General features: G+C 39.0%; 1 protein-coding gene across 5 annotated transcripts in view; it reads right to left on the bottom strand.

Annotated features, from left to right (window-relative positions):
* LOC137278336 (nuclear receptor coactivator 2-like) overlaps positions 1-24,624 on the bottom strand; it is a 169,022-nt gene that overhangs the window by 41,931 nt on the left and 102,467 nt on the right. For all 5 annotated transcript variants that reach the window (XM_067810610.1, XM_067810611.1, XM_067810609.1 and 2 more), the window contains 3 exons: positions 4,638-4,810; positions 4,124-4,221; positions 1,745-1,834 (listed from right to left, as the gene is read on the bottom strand). In XM_067810610.1, coding sequence (XP_067666711.1) covers positions 1,745-1,834; positions 4,124-4,221; positions 4,638-4,810 — 361 coding nt within the window. The remainder of the gene's footprint in view (positions 1-1,744; positions 1,835-4,123; positions 4,222-4,637; positions 4,811-24,624) is intronic.

The raw sequence follows: 24,624 nt of genomic DNA on the forward strand, positions 1-24,624 counted from the left end.
ACGTAAGGCCACACTGAAGTCAATGTTTTGCACTGGCAGAGAGAAGGAGGGTTCTTTCACATACATGCATGCATGCATACACGCACTCCTCCTCCCATGACACTTTGGAAATTCCCGGATCTGCCTACGTATGCTATGCCATGCCATGTTCACTGAGTGATTTCTGGAAACATCTTTGATTACGGATGTTTATTAAAACATCTAGCCATCTGAGAACTGTCACCTCAGCCTGCCTGGGATTCATGATGTAATACTGTTCAACAGTTCACTTGCTTGTCATAACAGATCATGTTCATGTTGTGATTGCTCAATGATTTGGGGCAGTCAGAAACATAGGTAACTCTCCAAGTTCGCCTTAAGAAAGCCCTGCAACTTGAACCTGATATAGCTGTATCAAGTGTCTTTAGATGGGGTACAGAATTTTAGTCTGCTGTATACCCTTCACCTGCTCATGGTGTCCAAATGCATGCAGCTATTAGTGTCCCATATACCTGGGTAGTGGTTACCGACTCACATTACCTTCCATTAGAGCTGACTCTTACTTCATGTAGCCTACAGCTCATGTAAGACTAGGGGTTCAAGTAACAATTACACTCGGTGACAAAGCAAACAGTCCTAACATTCACTAGTCTCACGACCAACAGGCTGATGGCCTTCACATGCTTACCATGACCCCTCCATAAACTAAGTGAACGTCTACAAGCTACAGATAGTGTTGGTTTGTACAATCTGTGAATCTGACGATCCCAACTTAATAATCTGGCATTTTTTCAGTAGATATAAGACTCCTCAAAAGAGGAACCCTTCATATACAGTGAAACATTGTTGTGTTGAAATGAAATATTAACAAAGTCTTCTGAAATGAAGCTTGAAGCAGATGTTGCATGATGTTCATATGTTATCACATCAATTTGCTTAATTAAACCATGAAACTTTGATAGAAAGACAGGTAACAGATAATGCTATAGTAAAACCCCAAATTTCATTCAAACATGCCTGTTCAGTGATTCATGTATAATTCTAACATAGCGACTTCCTTAACAAAAGCTACTTAACCCTGTCCTCATACAGGTGCTCTACACATCTAAGCACAGTGTGTTAGGTGATCATGCAGAGATCAATAGACTATTCTTCCTTAATAGTTAAAACAAGACATGGCTGGTAAACACTCATCTAAGCAGTGGGTTGTGAAAAAAACTCATGAACTGGCACATATTCTATTCAATGCTGATATAAACTACACTGCTCTATAGCCAGCTCATCTTTGAAATCAACAACAAACTCAGTGATGAGTGGAGAATACTGGCATATATACTGTTATACTCCACAGGGGATTGTCTAGATACATACTCAGGGATGAGTGGAGTATACTGGCATATATACTGTTATACTTCACTGGGGCCTGTCAAGACACATACTCAGGGATGAGTGGAGTATACTGGCATATATACTGTTATACTTCGCTGGGGTCTGTCAAGACACATACTCAGGGATGAGTAGAGTATACTGGCATATATACTGTTATACTTCACTGGGGTCTGTCAAGACGCATACTCAGGGATGAGTGGAGTATACTGGCATATATACTGTTATACTTCACTGGGGCCTGTCAAGACACATACTCAGGGATGAGTGTAATAAGCTGGTTTATACATGGTTCTATTCCACAGAGGACATCTTACTCAAGATACAATTACCAGCATACACATACTATTATTTCTCCAAGGGAAACACAATATCTCACCTGGTTGTACTTCAAATACTGTGCGATGTTTTCAGACACAAATTCTACTTTGCCTTGACTGTTCACGACAAATAAGAATCCATCAAGAGCCTGAAATGACAACAACCATAAGTTTCAATCAATAAGCTAAATCACATACCCTTCAAGTAATCATTCTGTGTAACTTGTGGGGTAATTTAGTGGTTAAAGGGGTTGCACACCTAAGATATTGGTTCATTTCCCCACATGAGTACAATGTGTCAAGTCTGTTTCTGATATATAGCTGGAATATTGCTAAAAGTGTAAAACAATGTTCATTTGGTCACTCACTGTACATTTGTTTTTGTAGGAGTTTTCAAGTAAAGTCCAATTTCAATTGAAAATTTTACATTATGCAGTTTCAAACAGCCATTACTTTCTGCCAGAAAAAGAATACATATAGGAATTAAACCGACTCTATTTGATAAAATTCTCTTGTATTATCATATGGCAACTATATATAAAGAACAATTACGTAGAATCACTGTTGATGTTATGTTTATAGAGTTTGGAAAGCAGGAAAACACCCCATTGTTGCAAAACTTGACAAAGTATTACTGTTTGTATCATGGATACATATAAACAAATTTTGAATTCATAGCAGAAATTTCTTGTTACTTGAAAATTGTTTCTAAGATACTTCCGTGGAAAGTATCAGACTTGGTACGCATATACAACTTTTTCATTTAAATACCAAAGTTATTACCAGCATATTGTCTAAGTAGTAAGTCAGTGGTATACCACAAAATTCAGTGCTAGAGACAATCACACTGGGATACGCCTTATAATTCAATTATTTCCACAAATATTAATCATAAGCTATCATAAGCACTTTTCTTGAAATATATTAATCCTCTTTTAAGTGAAATAAACATCACATCTGCAAAATGAGAGCAAAAGTATTTAATGAAAAGAAGAATAATGTTTGAGGTGGAGCAGCTGGCGCCATGTGTGAGAGCAATGTCACCAACTTATATTTAGCAAAATCTCAGCCTGATGCTCCTCTCCTTATCATCATTAAGCTTATGGGTATTTTCCATTACAAAGGTATTTTTATAGCAATTTTATCATCTACTTTTAACACTGAAATACAGATATGTTGTTACTTTATCACTATCAGTTGTATTCATGTTGAAGCACACAGAAAAGAATTTAATCTTCATATGATTTTACAGTTTACCATAACTACTGTAACTTTCCATCTAAAACTACAAGCTGACTGAAAAATAAATTATTTATCTTTTAATGAGAAAATAATTAACAAGAATGAGTACTCCTTACTGATGTATGCATTCAATACAGGCGAATGCATGTAATAATGTATCGTCCTTCTACAGGCATTTAGGATTTATAAAAGTATTTTCTAAAGTCCAAACCTTGAATGAATGGCTATTACTGGCCACTCACTACCCATTAGCAATGTTTCCAAGAAAACAGACGGAGATGAAACCCAAACTGAAATGTGTATCACGAGCATGATGATGATGATGATGCTGAGGATGAGGTTGAACAAAAGTATAATGAAGGGTTTCACAGAACACCAAGATTTCAAGCATGTCATGGCAGCCAGCTAGGTGTCAATGAACCCAGCAGGCAAATCAATGGTTGATTGTGTGAGCTGAGATTTAGTCTGTTGGTGTACAATCAGCCTTAGAAACAGGCACGAGCTGCAACCAGATTGCTCAAGTTGCAAAAACTAGATTGCTCCAAGGTTAATGTATCTGGAGCAGTGTTCAAAATTAAGCATTTAAGTTAAGGGGTCCATCCCATAAACCTAATGCTAAACTGTGAAGAGTCCCTGGGCAGATTTTCAAAAGACTCAAAGGATGTGATGCAACATGTATGCAAGACCACGGCAATTTTCCTCAGGTACTAATTGAGTGGGTGAGGTTAGTTCTCGCCACACTCAGCTATATGGTGGCGGTCTGTAAATAATTAAGTCCTGACCAGACAATCCAGTAATCAACAGCATGAGCATCAATCTGCGCAACTGGGAACCAATGACATGAGTCGACAAGTCAGTGAGTCTGACCACCAACCAATCCAGTTAGTCACCTCTTACGACAAGCAAAGTTGTCGTCTGTGGCAAGCATGGGTTGCTGAAGACCTATTCAACCTTTGATCTCCAAGGGTCCCTGAGGTACTAAACCATATGAGCAAAATGAATGAGTGAGTGAGTTTCGTGCTGCTTTTAACAATATTAACAGAAATGGGCTTTAAGGTGAGGAGAGAGCATTTATACATTACCTAATTGTGAAGAGAAGTGATGCAGTATGTGACCGTGGGTGAATGAGTGATGGCAAGCCTTTGTGGAAGAAGGCAGGTTGGTACCCAAGTTTGGTACCCGAGTATGGAACCTACCTCGAGCAGCAGCGGCCCTAGCAGGTCATTGGCAAGGATGGAAGGCTTGCTGGATGATACCTGACTTTGTTGAACTGCGTCTCCCGACCCACTCTCAGCTGAAACAAAACTTTCATTTATTTCTATATCCCAGCGGGAAGGTACTGACTAGAGGAACACAAGATTTTCTATTAATTATCTCCCAAACTGAGCTGTAAGAATAAAGATGAAAAATCTCCTGAGACGCATAAAGCTGAGTGCACAGTATTCCTGGCAAACACGATCAACACCATTTGATGAACAACTGTTAAGTTTTCTATGAACTGCAACACCAAGTTTGGTTTCATGCCATTACAAGCACTTCTGCCCCTACAAGACCATAAATGAAATTAAATGTCTGACTAAAAGGTGAAGGCACACTGGACATTTTTGCAGCAATAAAATACATCACAAAATTTTATTTCATAATGGCTGTACTGTTGGTTGGTCACCTGGTCTCTTATCATCAGCCAGTAAGTAAAGAATGATTATTTACCTTGCTTGTTAATTTGCTGGATTTGGTTGACGGTCTCCTGCAGTATTGCACACTTGTCGGGCTTGACGGAGAATACACTCATGTCCGTGAAACTTTCCGAGATCAGCTCCGCAAGCTCCTCAATGTAGATGTTCTCCTGCTCCCGCCGTTGCTGCTCATTAAGCTGTTTGATCCTGAAACAATAGTGCCATTTAGTCAAACAGGTAAGGTTTGGTTACTGTTTGATCCTGAAAGAACAGTGACAGTTTGTAAAAGAAGCTATGGGTTGTTTTTTTTTTGTTGTTGTTGTTGTCTTTGCTGTTTGATCCTGAAGCAATGGTGACAAGTATATCATATCCCATAAGAAAACAAACATTTGTCTCAACCAAGAAGGGTATAAATCATATCAAGTAACAGTTGACCAAAATGAAACCAATGTGTTTACAGCCCTAACTTGACTATGAAGATCACTTCCTGTACATTTGGATGTTATTACTGGCCAGTTACAAGCAAAGCCTACCTGACCAACATAACTAAATTGGACAATAACTCAGGGCTCCAGAATGTAACACAGGAAAGATTTTGCTATCAAACACAACTACAGTAGATTAAAAAAACATTGTTGAAGCATCTTACATGAATAACCATGTTCAGTAATGTAATCATGTCTTACCAACAAACACCAACCAAGTACTGACAAAAATGTTATGACATCTGTTGACTTTATGGTACGAATTCAACACTGACATTGTGACGAGATGGAAGCTGTACTTGTTTTGAAGACAGCTACCACTACCACTATGTCAGCTCCACCTGCAACAGGTGTTGACATGTTTCACACCGCATTGTGAACATCCAGCTTTTCCAATCATATTCTGAACATCTATATGATTCCAAAACAATAACGCTAATTACAAATGATTAGCATAAAATTACTGGAAAACAATTAAGCTGGAAATGTATATGATTCCAAAACAATAATGCCATTTTACAAGAAATATGTAGGAGAAATAATCCCATGTTTGCTAGATTACTAATCAAAACAATGACAACTACCAATGATATGCAGAAAAGCCAGTTTCATATTTTAAAAAATATGAACATGTTCCAAGACCCTGGGTTGCAGCAAATACGGTAATTCACTTAGTCTATTACCCTGATTGCATGTTGTAAATTACTACGGAAACCGCACACTCCAGCAGCTGCTAAAAAATCAATCCTATATGCATATCATGTATCAACTCCAGAAGTTGAATTTAAATTGGAAAATATCAGAAAATCAACTGTCAGTCAAGTCGAAACTCTTCTGCAGATCTTGCAGCCACGTTTCAGCAGTAGCCATCAGGGGAGATAATGCATGTCCAATCGCTGTACCGATATGGCAGCAGCTGGAGAGAACAACCTGATTGTACAAGCAGTATTGAAAATGATGACAATGAATAGCTCTTATTACATGGCATCACGTGAGATCTGATTGGGTCTGCAATCAGCCAATAGGTCACTGTTATCTGATTGGTTGAGTCATGTTATGTAGAGTTTACTGGCTTCCATACAAAATGTAACCCAAGGGTTGAAACCAGAAGAACACAAGCATGTCAGCTTGTGACAGGAACTGAAGAATGGAATCTAACGTGTTCCCCTCTGAGCTCAAGGCGATACAAACTACAATTAGAAAATGGGCCATGGACTACTTAGATTAAAATTCTTGGCAACATCCATCCCAAACAGAAAGAAAGCTCAAAGTTATTGAACACTATAACATCAGGATTATGACAGGCACCATGACCCGTCCAACCATTAAACACCTTAACACATGCCTCAACTTTTTCAGAGACTCTTCAGACAAGGGATGTCATGATACATCGATATATTTCCTAAGATGTAAAAATTTTGCAATACATACAAATCTGTATCAATATTTAGTTGTGAAAGTATTGCTTTAAATATGTTCATGTATCATTAATATTTTGCAACTGTATCATGCTCCTTGGTGTTATGAAAGTTATGAATGATAATCTTTTATTCACAAAGATGAGAAATAAGAATTTTTTCATCCCAGAAAAAAAGGTTGACAATTTCACAGACAATAATAAAATGTAAATACTAATGTTCAAAATGCAACTAAATTTATGCACTAATGCTGTATTGTGATGCATATCGAATTGTGTCATGAGTAATGTGATATGTATTGATTCATGAAACTTATCTATCATGACATGCCTACTTCAGACACTGGCATATTACCTCACCAGCACATGTCCTCTTCATCAACATACCTTATTCTCAACACCGCCTGGCTGATGCAAATTGCATCTCTATACATATGAAACATGGTGCTGAACTGTGTTCTCCCCAGTCATATAACTTTAGGGTACTGACAGAACAGATTTGAAAACTATAAATTTCTTGCACTATATCTCATCTTGAGTTGACTTCAGCAGTTAACTTCACATGACGGCGTTTGAGGTGTTCTAAATGTAAAGTCTAAAGTCACACCAGAATTTCCTTGTAGTTTCTGTTTTTTTTCTAAACAGTGTATTTTTTGCTTATTTCAGAAAGATACTAGTAAGCAATCTACCAGTAATACCCAAGTGTTACATATGAGTGAATGAGTATAGTTATAAGCTGCCTTTAACAATATCCCAGCAACATCACAGCTGGGGATAGCCCAAATAGGCTTCACAGATTGTACCTTTATGGGGAACTGAACCTAGGCTGTTGGTGTGATGAGGGAATGTGTTAACCACTAGGCCACCCCATTTGTATAAATAGAACATACTAAAAAACTGAGAAATTCATGATCTGCCACACAGAAGTTGATCTAGCCCATTATAAATCAAGTCCATCCAAGTATGAATATAACAGATGATTTTGTTCAGTTTGAGCCTTCAAAGCATATGGAACAAATGGTGAATGTCGACTCCTTGCATGTCTGAGGTGATCTTTTCAAGCCTTCAAACAACAGGCTCTTTTATCTTATTTACATGTTGGCTCACAACTGCGACCGTCTACCGAGTGTCTCAGAAAGTAGCTAACAAACAATCTACAACTGCTACCCAAATCATCACACATATTTGAAAATAGCACAGCATGCCATAAAACTCTGACATGCATCATGCTGCAAAGAAATAAAGTGTGTGCACATGTGTGCATGCTCATGCATGTGTGCATCCTCTTTTACTGCAGCAACCTCCTCTGCACCCTCCCACAGAAGGTTTCAGATAGTGTTGTCACACCAGCATATACATTGTTCTTTCACTACCACAATTCTCCACTGTCAGTGTATTTCTAAATACAGTGTAGCAGTTTCACAGCCCATATGATACATGATCTGTTCATTTGTTCCACAATTAACCTCTAAAAGTTAATCTTTCATTGTTAACAGGTTCAATATTTACTCTTTACATTTTCACCCTCTTACTGATAACAGATTCAGCTGTAAGCAATTTCACCCTCTTACTGTTTACAGATATGACTGCAAACATGTTCACCCTCTTACTGATAACAGATTCAACTGTAAACACTTTCACTGTTAATGTGATCAATCTTTTACTGTTAGAGAGCTCACCTTTTCACTGTCAGTATCTTTATGCTTCTACTGTGCCTATCCTTTTACTCTTATCACATTATTTTTATGGTTTCCTTCTCACCATTAACTCGTAGACAATTTCATTAACATGTGGCCAGTGAAGGTCCACAATTAACCCTAAAAGTTAATCTTTAATACCATGTATACACAAGCTAATGTAACAAAGACTGAAAATTCTTAACTTGGTGCAAATATTTAGAGACTATCAATAATAAGGCATTGCTATTATTATACTTATTATTATTATACTGTTTTCCCTGGAAACCATCACCTAACATCACTGCTTGAACTAATCTACACAAATGTTACATATTTTTTCCAGAATTTGTTGACTACCATGAATAAATAATGATCATAAAGTTATCACTTTCATCACATTATTCTAAATTGGTCACACGAATACAGAAGATTACATAAGTTGGCCAAAAGCCAAATGTTTCATGATATTTCTCACAGAACCCCATTTCCACAAACTCATTTCCTCTTAATTCTCCACTGAACATGCTGAAAAGGCAATAATGATATATCTTGGCTCAATGCCAAAACAGTTCCTCATTATCAACAGACAAAGAACCTTTCAACAACCCATGCGTGTCGTAAGTGGTCACTGGATTGCCTGGTCTAGACTAGCGTGTTATGAGAGAGCCATCTTATGGCTGCAATATTGCTACAGTGTGGCATTGAACAACAACCAGACAAAAAACAGCATTATAAAACTGAACTAAATGAGCATAATAAAATAATGCTAACTTTCACACTACTAATTATGAAAAAGCTACCAAAAAGAAATGTATACACATATATATTTATTTCATTTTAATGTAAAATAATCAATTTGGGAATGACAAGTGTTAAAGAGAATTCATTCACACTGATAAGATATATTCTAATCCTGAATCTAACAGCATAAAGGGCTCCTCAAGTCTTATACATTACACAGGAAGAAATCTCAGTAGTGACACAAGTCTCTGTCAAAATGTTTAGAACCTCATTTCCAACTCATATTTAGTATTATATGCAAGTTAGAGATAACATATCTATTTGTTTTAAAGAACTTATAAAACTTAACAATAATAACTATCTTCTTAGTGTTCATGCTATAGATAACAGATTCTCACAGTAACAATGATCATGTTATTTTTTCACAAACCTACTCATTAACCCAACAGTAATTTTACTCTTTCTGAAAATTATTTTCCTAATAACCCATTTGTATCCCCTCACACACCTCTAGCTAACTATGCTAAACATGAGGACTAATAAAAATATATATTTCCTTAATGAGTTTACAATTATGATTGCTTGTTATTATAGTCCATGAAGATTAAACATCATTGATAATATTCACCATGACAACAGATAATCCGCACGATTATAAACAAAAACAAACCACTCAGATATGTGTCACAGAGGTGTGAATTTTAACAATTGATTGCAATCATGAGACATGACCAGCCACGTGACATTGATACCATGCAAACAAAACAATATGCCAATAACAGCTTTAGAATTGTGGCGTGTTCCAGTAACACATTGCCAACATCACTAACAGAAGTTGTATACTCCACAAAACAAATAAAGTCCAGTCCATGTTGTCAGTGGGGTGTCTACCCACATGACCCTCCTGTCTGAATGTCAGCTGCTGCACACTCAGCAACAGCTCCATGCAGACTCCCTCACACCACTCAGTCTAGTCACACAGAAAAAACACAGCACTCCAAACATTAATTTGTCTAATTCCTGTACAAACCAGCTCACAAGAATTCCTCTGTCACATCATACTGTGTCACAGACTTGGTGACCGGGGCTTAAAAGCTCATTTCCAGCTGGCTGAATTAGAAGGTGTGAGAGTATGGCCACACACGACATCAGGTCTGCTAAGACAGGCTGCTCCAACTGCCGAGAGCTGCAGCCAGAGAGAGGCACACCACCACACAGGAGCTGCTCTGTTACTCATCTCACCTGGCCACCAAGTACATCACTAGGGGTAACAGTTCAGATCCTTCATTTCTGATCAGTTAACATGCAACCAATCATTTGATTTCAAATGTCAAATTTCTGTGATCAAACGCCTGATTGGAAAACATCAGCAGTCAAAGAAGGATGGCTTCAGAGGTGTAAAAAAATAGAAGAAGTCAGGTTCCAGACAGCGCTTCATCCATCTAAGTTGATGTCATATCCATTAAAGAAACAGTTGTTCGGATACTATTAGGGCAGGAATTGGGGAATCACAAGAAAACTACAACAATCAACCAGGTCATAACACATGAATTAAGAATTACCATAAAAAGGTAACACAACTTGTGCACATACAGAGTAAATTGTAACAAAACTGGTAGGAACATCTTTGATTCTTAAAACATTATATGAAACACATAAGCCCACACAATGTCACAAGCCCACAAAAACAAAAATGACACTCCTCTTTGAAAAAAATTTTCAGATGTCCCTGTCTGAAACTCTATAGCCATGTCATCCCTGTGACGAAATCATGGAGTGTGACTTACTGACCAGCCCTGAAATATGACCATCACCATTTGGTAAGAATCCACTCTTCAACATGTTCCTCCTTACCACCCACGGTTTTCCACCAATGTAAATCCAAAGAAGCTAAAAAAGGTCCATACAGAATCTACACATCTACCTCAATGCACGTTCAACAGGTTCCATGTCCATCAGCATCGTCAACAGGTGGGGCCAACTGCTGATGAGGTACGGGAGGTCACGGGTTATCTTGCCATGTGACAACTCCTGATGGCAGCCTAGATGAGCAGAACTCCATCTTCCCTGTGCCTCCTACATAGTCTGTGGTCGTGTGAGCGCAAGTCACATGTGCTGATGACGAGAAGCTGATCAACCAGCCTCAAAAACTGACACAAGAGCAAAGCTACAGTAGCACAAGCAGAGAAATAATCGCCTTGCTAATGTTGCCATGGCGACCAAGAGAAATGTAAAAGGCAGTCTCAGTTCTTTTGCTGCCGAGTATGGACAATAACAGAGCTCAGGTAGACAGTGGGTCTGCACTGCCTGCTCACCCTACTCCCCTCCCCTCCCTCCCGCCCTAGGCTAGCCACTAACTCCCTGCCCACACTGATAGGAACATACGTTCTCTCTAAATGCAGCCACCATGTTATTAGTATTGAGTCCTGTCTGCTCCATGGTGTTGTGTTCACCAAAGGTCACCTTACATGTCCACCCCTTTTTTCCGCCACTGTGGGCATTGTTCCCAGTAAATCTCCTTTTATTCAAGCCACATACACCAGGTGTTCTTCCTGGCTATGGTCAGTAATGCCAGGAAACCAACAGTTGGTGACTCGCCGCAATACAATCCCAGGTTTCCTTACAGAAATGGCTGCAACAATATTCCAATTAATTGCTACTCATGAATATATACTAGACAGAAACCAGAAGCTGAAGGTATCATTCCCCTGCATAATCTCTCTAAACGCAGATAACCATATCCTCACAAATGGCTGTGGTTACTGACACAAAGAATGGTATTGTAATGAACATATACATGTAGAATTGGTGTAAATACAATTCGTAGTGTTGGTTTTGAAATCTCAAATGGTTTCAAGCATTTTGAGAGAAAATCCATCCATGATTATACATATGAAGAGTTGTGGCACAACATGCAAATATGAAGGATTAAAAACAGATTGAGGACAATACTGAAAACATTTTCCTTCACATTCTTCCCTTTACAATCATTTTAACCTTATTGAACTCTCCGTTATCAGATGTTTGAACAACTGACCTATAGATTGTAATATCACCTCTCCTCCTTCTGGCTCCTAATTAATGTGTAACAGTATGGCTGTGTCACATGGAACAGCATCAGCAGAAAGAGACTGAGCTAACTTAGCTCAGATTCCATCTGAGACTGGCTCCTGCCAGTGATTCAACAGGTGTCAACACTGCCCACAAACAGAAGTCCTGTAATGGATTTGTTTATCATACTGCCAGTGTCACTGCTATGCATCCACAACAGCCACTAAAGTCCAGCTGTTTAGGTCTGTGCAAGAGCAACTGAGGTGAGTGGTGAAGAAAAAAGTCACATCTACACTAACTGGTGAGTGAGCGAATGGGTGAGTTGAGTGGAAGCTCATCAGCTAGGTCATTGAAATAAAAATAGTACCTGGGGTGACTGAGGAAGAAAGGCACAGAACGACAGTGTTGAGGTGAAGATCACCTATGGAGCTCAGTAGTTGAGACATGTGAGTGAGTGAGTGAGTGAGTGAGTGAGTGAGTGAGTGAGTGAGTGAGTGAGTGAGTGAGTGAGTGAGTTAGTTAGTTTTAATTTTTTGACATATCCATTCACCTCATGGTTAAGGCCATTGCTTTCCCATTGTATCACAGTGTGTCAACTTTACATTGGAGAAAAGCCTGAAATGATGCAGGCCTCGAAGCAAACTGCCTCCTATCAAGGCATCCAGTTCCAACCTATTGCTTCTGCATCTGCTGACTGCACTGCAGTGCTACATGTGTCTCCACTATTCTACATGGGTGGCGTTACAATAACTGGAGACTCAATCATCGAACTGGAGATACGTGATCACAAAAGACTCCCATGTTTAAAACATTCCCAGTCTACTTGATATCCAGTTAATCCAGGTAATACAAATCTAGGCTTACATAGCCACTGAAACATAGAACTATTTTTCTCTGAATGCTTATTCCCAGGTCCAGTTATGAAAGAGCACGTATGACGATATATTGCAAGACAAGCAAAATAAATAGCACACTTGCTAATATATTTCTTGCCTCCAACTACACTAAACATAACTGACCAGAAACTTAAGACACAAAAAAAACACCTAGCCTTGCGAGGTGACACTCAACAGCAGGTACGGAGGTATTTTTACAACACTTAAAAGAGTCAAAAAGGAACAAGACATAATCAACAACATATATGCCTGTCTCAGTTTAGATTATTCCAGAAAAATTTGTTCATGGATTTCAAAGATCACATTATACAACAATATTCATGCATGTTAATAGAAGTAAACTGATGTACGAGAAGTTGTTGTACTTGCTTATGGAGCAGATCTGCTACGTTTTCAAGGCCGATCAATGGTCCTATCAAATCAGAAAAAAGTCTTATTGTCTTAAAGTGAGAACACTGTTAGCAAGACCAACCAGTGCCAGAGTGTAAGGACTGGGCAGACCACCACTAAGCCCTCCTCTATCCCTGCTCTGGGTCTTGGACAATATAGCACACAAAGCAGGGTTAACCAGCTGGGCCTTCAGCCTTCAGCCATACATCACACAGGCTCTCAGCACCTCTACTAACGAGCGGAATCAATGATCCATGAAAACAGCTTTGGAGTCGCTTGACTGGTGTTTCTGGCTGTCACAATGTAGGGCAGGAGTGCTTCTGGCAGCTCAAATGGCCTTCCTTCTGGTCACTTGGTCAGGCGAACTACTGCACATTTGCAAAAGGAATATGGTTTAATGGGTTAGAACTGCATATTGTACAGATGCAATATGACCAGATAGTTGGTCTGCGATCAGCCTATAGCCACTGGCTACTGCCTAATGGAATATGGTTCAGAGAGCTGGGCATGAATGTGTACAGCTGTGATAGAACTGAGCCAATTAGTCTTGAACGGTCCAACAGCCACTGACACACAGACAAGCTGCAGTACAGACTAGGAAGACCCACTTACATCTAAGATAAACTTAGGTGGCTTCGAACATCCAATTCTTTCAAACATCAAACGTAAGTGTGCAAGACTGGAAACCTACCAAACAGCATCTTAGCCATATCTCTCTTTCTCCTCTGTGTGATTCCTATCAGTAAGTAGGGCAAGAGCTTCAATTGTAGCTCCACATCTAGATTAACACTTCGAAAATACATAATTGTGAGAGAAACAAGTAACTCTACAGAAACTGGAAAGGAGATCCAGTGCGCTGAAGGAAATCTGGTCTTCATTTAGAACTTCTACATAGTAGAAATGGCAAGGCAGAGGGGACAATAAAGTGCTCAGGGGACCGAGAAACACTACTCAGTGTCTTTTCTTTAACATCTGGTACATCATATTCACCATAGAAAGTATCTGCCTCTATCATGAAGACAACAAAATCTGATTTTTAAAATCCGTAAAATGCTACCTGACATTTTCTAAGGTAATGACAGCACTAGGCTGTTTATGTTTACTTCAACTCAAATCAAAATTACCCTTCATGAGTTTAAACGAGAACATGTTCAAATTTCATATATTTCATTGAAACATTCAACCAGAAAGTACCTGCAAAGGCTTTAATGGTGTAAATTTTAACTCAAACCAAAATATCCTTCATGAGTTCAGACAAAAATATTCAAATTTCATGTATCATCAAAACATTCAACCTGAATGTACCTGCAAGTTTTAAACAAAGATGCTACTTCGAAGTGCTCCAAAGAAAAGGGATTTTCATTGTGATGAACGAGTGTCACTGTCCTGGCTTCAAATGGGAACCAAAGCACACAATAATTTTCTTTAAACTTTTCGAAATCCAATCCCTCAATCACGTATAAAGAGTGTGGGACTGAACATGGACAAAATAACCTATTCCTTCTCGTCTCCAGAACAAGTCACATGAGTTTATGAAACAAAAAAAGCATGGTATTCTCAAGAAGCTATTATGTAAATGTGAATCAAGCGTTTCAACATTAACAACCATACTTCAGAAAACTTTATAAAAAGTGCATAAAACTCTCTCCCTCTTTAAAAGTTTTGATGGCACATAAAAACCTTAATTCCTCAAATATAAGGGTGGATGGATTACTGGCCCTGCAAGTTTTCTATACAATAAAAATCAACCCACCTCAGTTCACAATGTTTAATGTTGAAATAACAGAAACAAAAACTCCCATTCTATTTTGTTATCTAACCCATGAATGTTTCAGTACTCATGACATTCCATTCTCCTGTGTAAACATTCCACATTATTGTACATACCATATTAAGAATACTGAATAACACTTAAACACATACCTCATTCTTGCATGGCAGAAGTTTTTGTAGCATTGCAAGGAATTCTAAATTTTCAAAAATCAGTGTTTTGGGGAGAGGGGTAATTTTGAGGAATTTTGTACTTTTTTTTAAGTATAAGTTTTGAATTTGTTCTCAATATTTCGAAAGAACATGTGTCAGTATGATTATTTTGCATGATAACTATTTGAAATCCACTTCCCCAATATTCTTATCAAACAAGGTAGTGGGTTGGTGACCAGTGAAAATGTGTGAAGTTCTCAAACAATTAACATGGGTCTTTTCCACATACTGTCTGCTCATTAATATGCAGTCAGTGTTTCATCAGTGTGACAACTTAAAAGTAGGCCTGTATTGAAAGGCTATATTTCAACATATATGAGACACTGAAACAAAATGTTTTTATTTCACAATAAAGGGTTTGGAGTGAGCGAGCGAGTGAGTGAGTGTGATTTTATGTTGCTTATAGCAATAATCCAGTAAAATCACGATTGGCAACCTCAAAAATGGGCATCACACACTGTACCCAAGTGGGGAATCGAACTCAGGCAAGCTACATGGCGATCAAGCTCTATAACTACATGGCTACCCCGATGCCCCATAAGGGGTTTGAAATAATGTGTTCCTTTAGCCTCAAGTAAATAAAGTATACAAGTTCACGAAAGTTTTGAGAAATCTCTAACTGGTCCACAGACAGTAACACTTCTTCATTATAACCCAGCAGGATAGTACTGAGCATACCCTCACCTCACAATGGCAGTGTAAGAATATACAACAGCAGGTGCAGAATATTAATTCCATATTTACCAGTTTTCTCCCACTGTGTTATGAAGCGAATACAGAGAAAACCTGTACCAGTGACAAACGGAATTGGCCATGGAAAGCCTGGACTTGTCTTTTTTTCTGCCAAGACTCAGCCTGTGTCTATTTATATCTACATAGAGTGCACAGGTCACTTAACAACCTAGATTCAAGAACTGTTCTGTTCAAATACCCTCATTTGTGTGATCACCTGCTAATAGATAATCCTGCTAACATTCCAATATACACTTGTCAGTTGTAATGCACTGTCTACTCAGAACAAAATGGCTATAAAAAGCTCAATTCAGAAGAAGATATGGGTGGTAACATGAGCGGCAGGACAGCCTAGCCCTTAAAGGGAGGCCACTCTTACAACACTAGGATAATAACTATAGATATTATGCAACAAGGTCACTGAGTAAAGACTGGTGAAGGTGCCAGAAACTGCAGAAACCATAACAGTACTGAACAAATATGTAACAAATGTTAAATGTTAATAATCATAAAGATCATAGTTCTCATGAACTTGATAAGTTAAATCCTTCATTTCAAAACACAAATGCTTTTAAAAACTCACATGCCCGAAACCTTTGAAAAATGTTTATATTTCAACATAGCAACCTGTTGCATGATTTCAAAGCCTGGATTCAACCAAGTCATTTCCTTAAAATCAACTCAGCTCTTCATTTGCTGGAAATCAGACTGACAAGTTAATTGCAGAAAATTTACATGACAACTAGCATTGTTGGGGTGGGTGACAGGTTGCAGAAATAGTGCAAAAACATGCTGGATAAATCTATTTCTGAAATAATGTTTTTGAAGTTGCAGTTGCCAAGCAGTTGGTCTGAAAAGTAATATAATATATACATTTTTCACCCTCCTCCCCATCCTGTGACCTTGCTGATAGTTGGGCTTTGTGACCTGCCATTATGTGCACCTTTCATATATTTCTGTGTAGGCATAGCTAAGTTGTTACACTTTTTTCAGCCAATCAGAATCAGCTATTCTTCAAACTAAAAGTAGAATAAAAAAAGCATTCTGTTCTGCTAATTATAACCTAGCCACTTGCATTACAATTTTTTAAACATGTCAAAAATTGCATCAAATATAGAATTTAAATTGACCTCACATACATTAATTCATGGGACAGCACGACATGACTTTTCAAACCAAATACCGATGTAAAATGCATATTCAATAGTTACTGCGAACATAATCATGATATAGTTTGTTATCTGCAACACAAATGTATTTGATATAATCTGTCCATTTTATGGTAACTGGGAAACCCAAAACTCAGAAACATGTTTGATTTCAACAAGCTCTAACAGGAAATGGCTATGAACTGCCCCAGCATTGTGTCAACCTGAGCAGGGATTAATCACATGATAGACACTACAGGTGCTATCCTTGTTGAGCGGCAGGTGGGTTTACAAATGACTGGAGTGGTCTGGTGTCCAGGCGGGTGTGGGTGTGAAGGTGAGGGTGAGGTTGTGACTGTGACTGTGACTGTGACTGTGACTGTGGTTGTTGAGTGGATGAGGATGAAGGTTAGGGTGGGGCATGTGGGTATGGGGAAGGGTGAGAGTTAATTTCAGTTGTTCTTTCCATCATCTCCCTTACACAATGACACTTGTGTTGTTCCTCAGTTTTATAGAAAATCAGAATCGGTGCAATCAATGTGCCTCAATGTTAAGATGGCAATCAACTACACACAAGCAAACCCTTTTGATGGGAAGGATGTCTCAGTGCATATCCAGACTTGCTGTGGCATGATGTCCCTTATCCATTGCTTTTAGAGATGTACTGAAATGTGAGCCATGAAGATATACAGAGTGGGGTATTTGTATCATTTAATCCTTTAAAATTGTTGTTCAAAGTTTGTCTTATCATAAAACATCCTCACAGGTCATAACTGTCATACATCGTTTTAATTCTTAGGAATAGCAAGATATGCATCAACAGACCTTTCCTACAATCTTTACCAATTACAACCTCTAGTAATTCGATCTTCATATATGTTGGCAGAGGAAGTGTCCCATGCAATATTTCCTGATTATTAGTGGTTTACAGAGTGAGACACACATATTGTGTTGTGGTATGCTGAAGAATCTGTGGACAGACCGAGCAGACCACCATAACAAATTTCTACTTTGGTATTAATTTTGTTTGTGGTATTTGTTGAAGGTATTCAGGGCAGGGCTTTTATACTCTCTTTGGCACTTCCCCCATGCTAAATTGCTCCAGTAGCTGTATCGGACATCTTTTCTAATGTGTGGCTACATGTGTAGGCATACGACTTTGTATGCTGCACACAAGACACACAGCAATGTTACCCCAAAGCTTTCACGTTAAAAATGGAAATTTCATGGTAGATCTATACAACCTATGGACACAAGATAGAAATCTAGTGGAGATGACACTTGAGGAAAGAGCTACATGACCTGTACATAGTACAAAGTTACTATTTGTTTAATCAGTATCGTTTTTCAAAAGAATGACTATGAATATTGATGCACACTACAGGAAACTGCATGATGAATATGCTCCAGATATTGAGGCCAAGGCTAAGATGCATTTCCACAGGCTTACAATCTCTCTTGAATGTCATGCATGAGCCTTTAAATTTTAGACCTTTATTGACACAAGTGACCTATTCTGTCAAAATGTTCTGACAAGAGAAACAATCTCAGAAAACACTCACTGACATCAGAAGAGTCGAGTGTATGATGACGCTATCCATCATCCAACTTTTCTTGTTTGAAATCAGTAATAAGCAGATTATTATGTGTAAAACGTACCAGACACCGTTGATGTCACAATAATTAACTGATGACTTCACAGCTGTCAACAAGGCACTGTGATGCAATGTCAATTCAAGGATGTATCCTGCAGAAACCATTTTAGGATGATTAACTATGTGCTTCAGTTCCACACTACTAAAGCAGCACCAGGTGACAGAATCCTTGTTTCTGTGTAAAAAAGTAAATTTAACCACCCACAAACACCTACAGCTACCTTTTGTTTTGTCATTATTTCAAGGATTTTTCTATGAAAAGTAAGGAACAAGTCCAAATAACAATATTTTCAGAAGGTCCCACCTATACAAAGTTATATTTTTCTTCATTTTGTGTTTTGTTGGCATTCTGTCCAAAGTATAACAGCCATCTTTAACATGGTGAGATACATTCAACCATAATCTGAACACATCTGAGACAAATTCAACCAGCACATGGACACAACTGAGATGCATTCAACCATTGTCTGGACACAGTGAGACACATTCAACCATCATCAGGACACAGGTAGACACATTCAACCATCATGTGCTGACATGCGCATGCTTCAGAAACCAAATATTTGTTCAGAGGAAGTTGCCACTTTTCCTTAGCCTCTTGTTCCCAGATGACTCCACAACTCCTACACAACTCACAACCTACACAGATTCTAGCTTGTAATGTTTATAAATCTCAACTACATATTTGATAAGAAATGGTCTTACAAATATCCTCATACAACAAAAGCTAAGACTATCACGTGAGTGACAGCTCACCACTAGTAAGTCTCACATTACTCCACTTTCTCCTTTATAGCCTGCATGTTTATCAGAGGTGCTGGTTATCTATGCATCTTGTGGCTCATGCTGCTGCTTTCTGTCCAAGCAAAGTTCCAGCCATATTCCCCATCAGGTGGTCAGCATCACTGGCCTTCCTTCCTTATCATCCTCCATAGACAAGCACATACCTAGCCTCTCAACATCTACAGTTCTTCCTTCATCCGCTGACTCACAAGGATGTGTTTCATTTGTTGACCACACGTATGGCCATCAGGTTCCCTTTATTCTCACCTCTATCAACTCTTGGATGTGAAATGCCTCGACACCTCACATTGGTGTTCCTGACCACCTCAATACATCACCATCCTTCACAGTGGAGCCATGTCAATACATCTCTACCTTTCACAGTGGAGCCACCACATCAATACATCTCTACACTTCACAGTTGAGATACATCAACACATCTCTATACTTCACAGTTGAGATACATCAATACATCTCTACCTTTCACAGTTGAGCCACCACATCAATACATCTCTACACTTCACAGTTGAGATACATCAATACATCTCTACCTTTCACAGTGGAGCCACATCAATACATCTCTACCTTTCACAGTGGAGCCACATCAATACATCTCTACACTTCACAGTTGAGATACATCAATACATCTCTACACTTCACAGTTGAGATACATCGATACATCTCTACCTTTCATAGTTGAGCCACCACATCAATACATCTCTACCTTTCACAGTGGAGCCACATCAATACATCTCTACACTTCACAGTTGAGCCACCACATCAATACATCTCTACACTTCAGTTGAGATACATCAATACATCTCTACCTTTCACAGTGGAGCCACATCAATACATCTCTACACTTCACAGTTGAGATACATCAATACATCTCTACCTTTCACAGTGGAGCCACATCAATACATCTCTACCTTTCACAGTGGAGCCACATCAATACATCTCTACCTTTCACAGTGGAGCCACATCAATACATCTCTACCTTTCATAGTTGAGCCACCACATCAATACATCTCTACCTTTCACAGTGGAACCACATCAATACATCTCTACCTTTCACAGTTGAGCCACCACATCAATACATCTCTACACTTCACAGTTGAGATACATCAATACATCTCTACCTTTCACAGTGGAGCCACATCAATACATCTCTACCTTTCACAGTGGAGTCACATCAATACATCTCTACACTTCACAGTTGAGATACATCAATACATCTCTACACTTCACAGTTGAGATACATCAATACATCTCTACCTTTCACAGTTGAGCCACATCAATACATCTCTACCTTTCACAGTGGAGCCACATCAATACATCTCTACCTTTCACAGTTGAGCCACATCAATACATCTCTACCTTTCATAGTTGAGCCACCACATCAATACATCTCTACCTTTCACAGTGGAACCACATCAATACATCTCTACCTTTCACAGTGGAGCCACCACATCAATACATCTCTACACTTCAGTTGAGATACATCAATACATCTCTACCTTTCACAGTGGAGCCACATCAATACATCTCTACCTTTCACAGTGGAGCCACATCAATACATCTCTACACTTCACAGTTGAGATACATCAATACATCTCTACACTTCACAGTTGAGATACATCAATACATCTCTACCTTTCACAGTGGAGCCACATCAATACATCTCTACCTTTCACAGTGGAGCCACATCAATACATCTCTACCTTTCACAGTGGAGCCACATCAATACATCTCTACCTTTCATAGTTGAGCCACCACATCAATACATCTCTACCTTTCACAGTGGAACCACATCAATACATCTCTACCTTTCACAGTTGAGCCACCACATCAATACATCTCTACACTTCACAGTTGAGATACATCAATACATCTCTACACTTCACAGTGGAGCCACATCAATACATCTCTACCTTTCACAGTGGAGCCACATCAATACATCTCTACACTTCACAGTTGAGATACATCAATACATCTCTACACTTCACAGTTGAGATACATCAATACATCTCTACACTTCACAGTGGAGCCACATCAATACATCTCTACCTTTCACAGTTGAGCCACATCAATACATCTCTACCTTTCATAGTTGAGCCACCACATCAATACATCTCTACCTTTCACAGTGGAGCCACATCAATACATCTCTACACTTCACAGTTGAGATACATCAATACATCTCTACACTTCACAGTTGAGATACATCAATACATCTCTACCTTTCACAGTGGAGCCATGTCAATACATGTCTAACCTTCACATAGGAGCCTCATCAGTACATCTATACTTTTCAGAGTGGAGTCACAGCACAGCTAATTGCTATTTCCAGCTTAGTTTACGAGAAATACCCATAGTAATCTTAATACAACCAATAAGTCTGTAATGAATACTACTAAATATAACACAATGTCAGGCATAAGCAGATTAGAACTGACAAGATAAATCATAAGTTTAGTCATGTTCAATTGAAAATTTTACCTCTTCACTGGCATCAATGTTTCTTGTTCATTTGCACAAAGTGATACATTTTTACCTGAAGTTAAGTCCAAACGTTTCTGCAGAATGCTGTCTCGGTCCTCCAAAAACTTATCTGCGGTCACATAAGGTAGCTGTCAACCCATCTGACAGCCCAACTGACATGGTCCATCTTATACGCTCTACACCACTCTCCCTCAATCTACACCACCCCAGTCTTCAAACACCACAAACCAATCCACCTTATTTTATTCTCCTGCACTCAAGCATTTCACCCATACAATGTCTCATACAACAGACATTACACAACCAAATGTTACAGTTTTCACCTCACTACTTGTTTTGTCATCGTTGTGATTTCTACTGAATATTTCATGACCTGCAGGTTATAGGTTGAGATCCTATCGACTAACTGAATGAAACAACAGAAAATTGCCATGTTATTCTACAATGACAAATATGTGATTTAAACCTGCCTCAGTGAATATGGCAGAGCTTCATATACAAATATTTACAAAACACAATAAACATGCAGACCTGAGCCATGACTGCATTTGGTATGCTATGAAAATCCCATAATTCAGAACAGCAACATAAAGTGTCCCATGTATCAAGTATGACAGTTTTATGATGAGCTATGTTTATTTTACAGTTTGATACTGTAGCAGATTTTTATTACCATGTCAGAAGTAGCCATGTCCATAAGCCACTAAGATCCCTTCTTCTCAGTGTGCCCTGCTGACCTTTTGGCCTAGCAGTCCCATCCTACCTATGGCCTTGAGACTGGAATGCCTACCTGGAGATTGGCTTGCCCACAGCACTGGGAAGGAAGGTAAAGAAATATCCAGTCACAACCGTCTTCCACAAGGCTGTCCCACCCGGGGTCAGGGTGTGGGGACAGGGTGCGTCCTTATCTCACTGGGGGTAGACCAGATCCAAGGTCACTGCTGTCCCCCAGATGTCCATCTGCCACCAAATGTGTCAAGCTTTCAGTTCTGCTGACCTGATTGAGTCAAGATGGTAGAACCTGTTACCAGCAGCACATGCCTGTTAGACTGTATCCCAATGTTAGCCTGGCAAGTGCAGGCCAGATTGGGCCAGATTCATCTTCCACATCATTACAAAGTACTCCACTGTGTCAGTATTAAAGTCCAGCTTTCAGAAATCCAGATAAATATAGCAGTCCCTGTTCACCTCCATTGCTGGTCAGACTCCAGCTAGCTGTGGGATCTCACAGGTCATGTGACCAGTTACATAACCTATGTCCAGTAGTGTGGTCAGTCCAGCAACAATCTTAGGCCAATCAGCTCTCCGCTCCACTGCCCACTGAGCCTGCCTACATTCCTCAACAACTGGACCCTTGAATCAATACAGCCCTACCTCACTATAACGCGGACCCACCTTTTAAACCTGTTTCATTAAAACACGGTGGAACAGGGAAGTGGTCAATGAATTACATCCATATTTCAAGAAGTAATAACCTGTAAATAGAACCTACTGGGGCATAGCAGAGCCACCTTGTGTGGACCCTCACTAGAGTGTGAATGCAGGGATAAGATGGCAGTCCTGGTAAGCCAAGGATTGCAGGATTACATTACCAGGGAAAGGATGTGGTCATCTAGTGGCTATGCAACACTTCACAGGGCATGGTCACCACAGAGTAATTATCTTTCATGTGGTAGAAATCAGTCAGAGAAAACACATGCTACTCTCCCTTCACTCCATTACTTCCACTCTCAAAATGCCCATGCTTCCTGTTTGCATAAAAGCTATCATATTGTGCCGTCCTGTTCCAATAATAATTTCACCACTCTTTAAAACCTGTGGATGTGGTTGACAAACATATTATGTGGTTGGCAAATAAGTTGCATATAATCTGAGCTAAGATGGTTCATGGACAGCTGAAGATTACATACATTGCCTACACCTTATACATCAGAAGCTTATCAGCATGTATCCATGTAGAAGGTCATTCCCACAGCTTTTACAACAACACTAATCACCACAAACAATACATGGGTACTAAATGGCTATCCACCGACATGTTTGATCAACCATATTTCTCCAACACCTGAACAGTTATGGCCTGCTTTGGACAAAATTCACACAACTCAGGTTCGACAGTAGACTTGCACAAGTCTCTTAAGGTAATAATTAACAGATTACTCAATGATTCCTAGAAAAAAGAAAACAAAAAAAAAACAAAAACAAAAAAACCCCAAGATTGGCATCCTTAGACTTGCACAAGTCTCTACGATAAGAATAGTTTTTAATGATAATTTCTCAGACAAAAACAAACAAATAACAGACTGGTGTTCTTGGACTTGCACTAGTCTCTAAGGTAATGATTAGTAGTTTAAATGTTCTCTTTTCAGACTTGACTCTATACAGGATAGAATTACTACACATCCATGGTCTAAGCACTCTGTAGACGTGTAAGCAGCAAGGTAAACTCTTCTCTGTAATACCTTACAAAACGTCTTGTGAATGAAAGGCATTGCTAAATATACACCATGATTCTGAATCACCCTGACTTGAGACACACCCATTGTCTCACATCTTCTC

Source organism: Haliotis asinina, chromosome 3 (assembly GCF_037392515.1).
Source record: "Haliotis asinina isolate JCU_RB_2024 chromosome 3, JCU_Hal_asi_v2, whole genome shotgun sequence".
NCBI lineage: Eukaryota > Metazoa > Mollusca > Gastropoda > Lepetellida > Haliotidae > Haliotis > Haliotis asinina.